The following is an 8,962-nucleotide window of genomic DNA, read 5'->3' as shown; positions in this document are numbered from 1 at the left end:
ACCGGGTCACCGGTAAAGATGGGTTGCGGGTCTCGGTTTGACCTAGTAATGGATGACCGATTAAAGAGGGAAAAATGTGGATAAGATCATGTGATCGTTGGAGTAGTTGCTTTAAATCAGGAAGAAGTGGACCAAGTTTATTTAGCATGTGTTTTTATTTTGTTATGATAAATAGGGCATTAGCTTGTTTATTTATTCCTTGTACTCTCTTTTCGATAATAACAGTGAAGCATTTGAGAGTTCCAAAACTTTCTTCTTTGCATCTATTTTAATATGCAAATTTACTTTCACCTACGTGAGTGTTGAGTGTGTGTTATATTGGGCCTGAACCAACAGAGTGATGGCCGATGGACATGGCTAGGATTGTTAATGTGTATGTAACCCGTCAATTTATGACATGTTATGGGTCAACACACTTATCTATCAATTCAAGAGGCCGACCTACTTTGACAGAATGGGTTGATTCTTATAAATTGGAGAATGCTCCGTTAGGACAACTGGGTTGATCTATTTAAATACCAAGAATATTGACCCATCTAAGGGGATTCCATTTTAACATAATAATTAAACCTCATTATACTTGTTAATTTATAAAATCATACTACTACTTATTAATTCTTACTGTGAATAATATGTAGTTTGTATTGTGTAGGAAATAGGAATAGGATGTATGCCAGTCTGACTGCTAGTCCAGTTGCCAGCCCAATAACCAAGACCAGTCAAAAATAAAAACTATATATGAAACTAAAACCCCACCAATAAAAACCTGTAGTGGGTTGTCTTCTTCCCAGATTCGTTTTTCCTAACTGGATTCCAAAAGGGTGTGCCTATTGGCACACCAAACCCTAGCAAAACTAAGGTTTATATAAGCAGCATATAGGTCAATACGCAGCGTATAGGGTTAACCCTCTACGCTGCGTACTGACCTATACGCTGCGTATATAAACCATGGATCTCAGTGCCTAATAACCAATCATTGCACAGAAAACCAGGTTTATATACGCTCCGTAGCACAGAAAACCAGGTTTATATACGTTCCGTATAGGTCTCTAAGCAGCGTATATAAACCATCTGAAAATTTGGGGTCATTTTGGTAGGTTTGAAGCATCAATTTTTCACAAGGTTTATATACGCTACTTAGAGACCTATACGCAGCGTATATAAAGGTCTGAAAATGTCATTTATACCCTTGTGTTGAGGCTATACGAAGCCAAATACAAGGGTAGTTGTGTCATTTTTGTCTCATACGCTGCGTAGGGATCTATACGCAGCGTATATAAAGTTCCATTTTGTATTTTTTTGTGTATTCCTTTGTTTATTTATAAAAAAAAAGAAAATTATTTATAAAAACAGTATTATTGGTAAATAATACAAATATAAATTATAAATATTAAAAATAATACAAATATTATGAATTATAAAAATTAAAAACAATACAAATATTATGAATTACAAGACCTACAAGGAACCTATACGAAACTTATACGATACGGTACGGTACGATATGATACGATACGATATAACACCGTATAGGCCTATATGGTGTGGTTTAGATCCCGTAATGACCTTGTATAAGCCTATAAGTATGATATCGTATCGTATAGGTGTGGTATAGGTCCCGTATTGACCTCGTATTAGCCTATAAGTGTGATACCGTATCGTATAGTGTAGTATAGGTCACGTATAGGCCTATAGGTGTGGTTTAGGTCCCGTATAGGCCTATATGTGTGGTTTAGGTCCCGTATAGACCTATAGGTGTTGTTTAGGTCCCGTATAGGCCTATATGCATATACAAGTAGGAAACCTATACGAGACTTATACTATACACTATATGATACGATACTATAATATACAATAACACCTGTATAGGCCTATAGGTGTGGTTTAGGTCCCGTATATTACTATATTACGGGACCTAAACCACACCTATAGGCCTATACAGAGCCTAAACCACACCTATAGGCCTATACGGGATCTAAACCACACCTATAGGCCTATACGGGACATATACTAAGCTATCCTATACGATATCACACTTATAGGCTTATACGAGGTCAATAAGGGTAGTTTTTGTTTTTTAACCCCAAACATGAGGTAAAATTATCTTTATAACCCTTATAGTGTATATACACTGCGTAGAGACCTATACGCAGCGTATATAAAGGTCTGAAAATGTTCTTTATACCCTTGTGTTGAGGCTATATGATGTAGAGTGTATTACGGAAAAATGAAGATCAACACGTTGATTCTACGAATACCCGTGTGACTCTTCCTCAACCCCCAAATTGCAACCCAAAGGCCACAGAATTTGAAGTGAAAAAAACAGTTTTCTCATAAAAAAAAGTCTGAACTTTTCATTAGCTTTAGCAACATATAAGGGTAGTTGTGTCATTTTTGTCTCATACGCTGCATAGGGATCTATACGCAGCGTATATAAAGCTCCATTTTTGTTTTTTGTGTGTATTCCTTTATTATTTATAAAAAAAAAGAAAATTATTTATAAAAAACAATAATATTGTTTTTTTATAAGTAATTTCTTTTATAAATAAACAAAGGAATACAAAAAAAAAGATACAAAATGGAGCTTTATATACGCTGCGTAGAGATCCCTACGCAGCGTATGAGACAAAAATAACACAAATACCCTTGTATTTGGCTTCGTATAGCCTCAACACAAGAGTATAAAGGACATTTTCTGACACAACTACGCAGGTGTGGTTTAGGCCCCGTATAGGCCTACAGGTGTGGTTTAGGTCCCGTATAGGCCTATACCACACTTATACGATACGATATCACACTTATAGGCTTATACAAGGTCAATACGGGATTTAAACCACACCTATAGGCCTATACAGGTGTTATATCGTATGGTATCGTATAGTGTATAGTATAATACTCGTATAGGTTCCCCGTAGGTCTTGTAATTCATATTATTTGTATTATTTTTAATTTTTATAATTCATAATATTTGTATTATTCGTATCGTAACGTTGGAACCGGGTGAGAATTTATACCACAAATACATCAAAATAGAAAAAAAAAATCTGACGGGTTATATACGTTGTGTATAGCTCTATACGCAACGTATATAAACCCTTGTTTTATGTGCAATGATTCTTTAAAAACATGTAAAAACCTATGAAAATGAAACATAAATTTTAAAGCAACTATAAAGCACTATATCACATTAAAAAGTTTCAAATAAATTACCATAAGTCTAACCACTCCACATTACAAGTTAATGTTTTTAGGGTTATAAATCTGTTGATAATGGGTAGTTAGGTTTTAGTTATGGGCGATGTGGTGGGTTTGATAATGGGTAGTTTTAATACTTGAAAAAAAATTGAAAATAATGTATAGTATAGCTTAATAAAAGTTCTATATTCATTATATATAAAAATAATAAATAAAAATGTATATTTTTTATTCGAATTTCGAATGGAATCGAATTTGAAATTATAAATTCGTATTCAGTTTACTTAACTCGAATTGAATCGAATTCGAATTCGAATTCTTTTAATCGAAACGAATTCTTGATTATCGAATCGAATTTAAACGAATTTCGAATTTTTCGAATTCGAAACAAACTCTGAACACCCTGTGATGAATCAATTTAATTCATATTTCTTTCTTAGGCCACGTGACAACATATAAACCCAATTTACATATTTCACCCCTTTGACATTCAAATCCCAAGTCCATTAGTTCTTTCTTTCCATGCATTCAATATGAAAAGCTGATTGTAATATACTTCAAATAATGAGTTCAGTTGCGACATTAAAATAGAAAATACAGATTAAATCAATAATTTAGTAATTTGCAATTCAGAAAGGGGTGGCGGCGCAGCTTATTGCCCATCTACCTTCATTTTTAATGTAACTTGGCAAGTATGAACAAAAAATCAAATAGTTCAATTGGTTAATCATTTATTCCTTTAATACCAATTTAAATTCCATCATTTTTAACTCATTGTCACTTGAGACCTATAAAAATAAACTTATACAAAGAGAGCATTTTATATTAATATCAATGCATTTATGACATAATTAGCCATCTTGAATCGGCTTGCATAAAATAACGACTTACCAGCTCCTTTGAATATAGAAGAAGTGTCTCATCTAATCTGTGTTTTACAGGTCAGGTGCAACCACATGGCATGGAGCTATGAAAAAACAGATAGTGGTGGCATTGTCCTCAATCGAAGTAGAATACATAGCTATGTGGTTAAGAAAGATGCTGGGTGACCTTATGCAGAAAGGGGAAGAAGCTACACCCTTGTTTTGTGAGTTGTGACAACAGTTCAACAACTTTTATGAGTAATAATCTGGTAAATCACAGCCGAAGGAAGCACATAGATAGCAAATATCTTCACATATGGAGTTTGGTGGAAGAAAATCTCACATAAAGCTAAAGTATCGGTTTACACAAGAACAGTTAGCTTAAAGAGCAGTTTTGCCACCCGAGGGGATGGCTGGTTGCTGTCAGGGCCGGCTTAAGGGGGAGTGAAATAAAGCAAAAGCTTTAGGCCTCCATTTTCCAAGGGCCTCAAATTCTAAGAAAATATATTATACGTTGGTAATTTTGACTTTGAGATTGTTAACATTGAGGTTTATGATCTATAACTATGTGTATACAGAGATAATACATGAATAATAGGATTCATAGCATTTTTTTCGTTTACAAAAAGGGCCCCAATTTTGCTATCCGCTTTGGGCCTAGAAAAATTTAAAAAATTTTGAGCCGGCCCTGGTTGCTGTTGAAGAAGTATTGATTACAAAAATGAATTCAAATAAAGATGTTAGCATCTATTATGGTCCTGGTTTTTTTGTAGCCCACAATATGATCAAGATAAACAATTTTTTTTTTTCTTTCTTTCTTTATTTTTTTTTTTTTTGTGTAAAATAACCTTTATTTCGTTCCAATCATCAAGGCAAATTACATAAGGATAGCAGGTAGACGAGCAGATAAACAATTGATAAACACTTAAATATGTGACACTTTGAATTTGATTCTGAATATGTGACACTATTTACAGGCGCGATAGCTGGGTTCTTGACCTATGACTGATTTATATTAATAAACACTATTGACTCTAATATACAACTTCAAATAAATTAACAATATGACGCGTTAACTTAAATAAATTAGGAGGCCAACATTCTTTATTTTCCTGTTTACTAGTTTCAGTTATGATCTTTGTCTTACTTTTCTTGGAATGTGTGTGTTTTGTTTTTCTTTCCTGTTGCTTTGTCTTAGCCTATTTAAAGGTGGTCCCTGCTGAACAACAACAACAACAACAACAATTATACAGATAGTTCTCTAAAATAGATGAGGGCTGTTCTTTTTGTTTTGATAATCATTGGGGCTTTCTGAGTTTTTGTAATTTAAATGTTAATTAATTAGTTGAATAAGTGTTTCCAAATATTTGATGATCTAAAGAGTAAAATGTTAGTAATTCACAAAGTATAAGTACAATAATAGAAAGATAAGTGGAATGACCCAATCGGATTAAATGGGCCATTCTTAATATTTAAAATTTAAAATAGATTAACCAGTTAGCCTGAATAAGCCATTCTACAATTTTGATGGATCAACCAAATCTGCATAACTGAGGGGGTCAACTAGTTGGATAAATTAGTTGATCCTAACATGATATAAATAAACATATATTAAAACTTGACACATTAGTTCTGTGGATCATCCAACCAGCTCTCCAGTCTCTCTTGTATTAACTTGTCGTGCTCCATCAACATTGTTAGCATCTTTGATTCTGAATCCACTTCATTGCAGATTTCAAAACAAATCTCTGCAATACGATGTAAGGACTCTTTTCCACATTCGCTGAAGAAACGATTGATTTTCGCTGCTCTATTAGAACTATAGATATGTTTCCCTGTTAGAGCCTCTAAAAATATCACTTTATAACCAGAGAGATTGCACTCTAGCACTAAGCGTCCCCCATCAAGATCTCGTTCGGCTAAGGTATACTGGCCGCTGTCATAACCTGAAAGCTTTGCTGTAAAATCCTGCAAATATATAATAATAATGTAATAACAGACATAGCATATTACTAGTCTATGTTATTTTATAGGAAACAACAGAAGAACACATTTTATACCTCATCCAACAATATCTTACGCCTGTCAAGCTCGGACTCACTAACTTTCCTCCATGTATTGTTAAATTCTGTGTTTTGCAAGAACACAATCTCTCGAGCAATTCCTACTAAAATTTTCACCTTCCTAACCAACGGAAGTCGTACTAAGGCTCCTACAACCCATAAAATTCAATTGCCTTGTTATACATGCATTTTTTTTTTTAAAACAAATGTTATGTTATGTATTCTTCTTACCACTATGAAGGAGATCCTCAAAGTTCCCTTTACACATGACTTCTTACACAAGGAAACAATTTCAACATATTAATTCCCATATGTTAAAGATAAATGGAACAAGTGATTTTGAAAAGTTTTAAAATTAAACAAAAGGCAGCACGAGTTAATCGGATATTCTATCATAACAAATAAATCGAACAAGTGATTTTGAAAAGTTTTAAAATTAAACAAAAGGCTGCACGAGTTAATCGGATATTCTATCATAACAACACATGTGTATACAGTATACTTACCAGAGTTTAGTTTAGTCACAGAAACAAAATACTTGTGAACCTTCCAATTGAAACCCAATATGCCTAGCGGCACGCCAGAATGGTTAAATTTCTCCTGTAGTCTGAGTGAAGCATGAAGTGAGGCCACTATCTCCGTCATGGTAGGCCGTTCTTTCTGAACAGGGTGAAAACAACGATATGCAACTTGAGCGAATCGTCTTAAACATTTGGGAAAAACCATCCCCTTAATACTAGAATCAACCATATGGTCTAGTTTTCTTTCTTTTACACATTTTTGAGCCCACCTTACCAAACTACAATTGTCCTCCCTGTTGCGGTCGTCTACTGGAAGCCTTCCGGATAGCAATTCAAACAATACAACCCCAAAAGCGTACACATCGGTTTTCCTTGTTAATTTTCTAGTGTAGAAATACTCTGGATCAAGATACCTGAATGTGCCTTTAACACTTGCGTCAACAAAAGAATTTGATTGATTGGTTGGGCTGATTTTGGATAATCCAAAGTCCGAAATCATAGCTGCCCAGTTATGATCTAAAAGAATGTTTGAACTCTTCACGTCACGATGTATGACTCCACACTGTGTGCCTACACCGGAGTGAAGGTAGTCTAAACCACGTGCAGCACAGATTGCTATGTTTAGCCTTGTCACCCAACTTAAAGGAGCATTGGCTTTGTGTAGATGATGGTAAAGGGTGCCATTTGGCATAAAATCGTAAACAAGGATCATCTCCTTGTTTTCATCACAATAACCAATTAACGACACCAAGTGACAATGACGCAACTTAGAAAGCATGTTGATTTCGGCTCTAAACTCAAGTTCTCCTTGGTTGGACATAGAATCCAAACGTTTGATGGCTACAACATGACCAGCTTCTTCACCAGAAATTCTACCTTTGTATACCTTTCCGAATCCACCCTCGCCAATGACATGTTCCTCATCAAAGTTGTTGGTTGCATATAGAATTTCTTCAAGACAAAATATTCGACATGGATGTGCTAAAGTTGATGAAGACGACGTTTCACCCTGTGCAGAGGCAGAATTCATTATCCTGCTTAATATATTAGATTCAGAGAACTAATTTTAAACTTAATTGGCAACAAGCAGGGTTGATGACTATATTAACAAAAGCCAGTTTTCAATTGTGTGAAGGTGCAAGGAAAAGCCTCACCATGTGAAGGTGTGGCTAAGAAACCATATAGGTAAGCATTGACTCACAAAGTCAATGGATAGCTTTCTGATTTTTCAATTTTGAGCATTTGGGTTTTTATATTAGTATACATTATATTCGAGTTATCTCATTCATTTGTCTACAATAAAGTAGTTTATACTCGGGTACGTATGGATGTAGGAACTATGTTCACTTTTTAATAAAATATATTACAAAATATATAATAACGAGACTCTCGTTATTTGTTATTTGTGAGAAATTCTTCTAGTACAATACCGGTTACATAAACTAAATAAATAAATGTAATATACAATTTAATTGTACCAATCTTGATTCAAGTCGATGTCTTTGGAAACTTCAACCGCACCTACGAGATCGAAACTCCGCTGCAAGACAAGCAAAATTGTTGACGGTTTTGGTTGAGGCACGTGTTCAACACGCTTCCCTTAAAACAAATTCCGCGCCTTCTCTCAGACGGTTCTGTCTCCTAGGGTACAACAACCGAAGCAGTAGTTGTACTGCCGGAGATGGCTCTCACGCCCGAGATTACACCGGGTATAATTTGGTGTTATGGAAAAATAGATGAAGTTGTGTGAAATTGTAATTTAGAGAATACACTTTCTCTAAATTTTTCATAGAACAAAGAGATTATCACATGTGTATAATTTATTTGTATGATCCACTTTACAATGGACCATGGTCCTTTTACTTATACACAATGTATTAAAACCTATTTAATCTTGTAATAATTACAATATTAAACAAGATAATTAATTTGTAGCTACAAGACAATCAATCTTGTAATAACCAGGTTTTAATTTGGATTAAACTGCCATTAAAGTGGTCAACATAACTGTCATATTAATTCATGACGATCTTGTAACTCACGGAGATTAGGTTAACTAACCGTGAGCAGCCTGCAAGCGAGCTGCACATTATATAGTGGGGCCCGAGCCTATGCGTGTCGTAGGCAGCCAGTATGTTATACGCGCGCACCGCACTAGAACCCGCACGGACACATAGCCTCGCTTCAGGCAGATGCCGCTACGCATACAAGGACGCCACCTGGTCATGCGCCATCCATACTCGTGCGCCTCCTGCGCTCTCCGCCCTAGCCAATGACGTGCGCCATACGCCTAAGGAGCTCGCACCACATTGACATGTGC

General features: G+C 35.1%; 1 protein-coding gene across 1 annotated transcript; it reads right to left on the bottom strand.

Moving 5' to 3' along the window:
• Positions 1-6,578: 6,578 nt before the first annotated feature.
• On the bottom strand, positions 6,579-7,672 carry LOC110874193 (receptor-like protein kinase FERONIA). The gene is made up of 2 exons (XM_035976890.1): positions 6,660-7,672; positions 6,579-6,591 (listed from the first exon to the last, which is right to left on the bottom strand). Exons 1-2 carry the CDS (start codon positions 7,670-7,672, stop codon positions 6,579-6,581), a joined length of 1,026 nt encoding a protein of 341 aa, XP_035832783.1.
• Positions 7,673-8,962: the final 1,290 nt, after the last annotated feature.

This window comes from Helianthus annuus, chromosome 9 (assembly GCF_002127325.2).
Source record: "Helianthus annuus cultivar XRQ/B chromosome 9, HanXRQr2.0-SUNRISE, whole genome shotgun sequence".
Lineage (NCBI taxonomy): Eukaryota > Viridiplantae > Streptophyta > Magnoliopsida > Asterales > Asteraceae > Helianthus > Helianthus annuus.
This window is presented reverse-complemented; position numbering and strand designations above follow the sequence as displayed.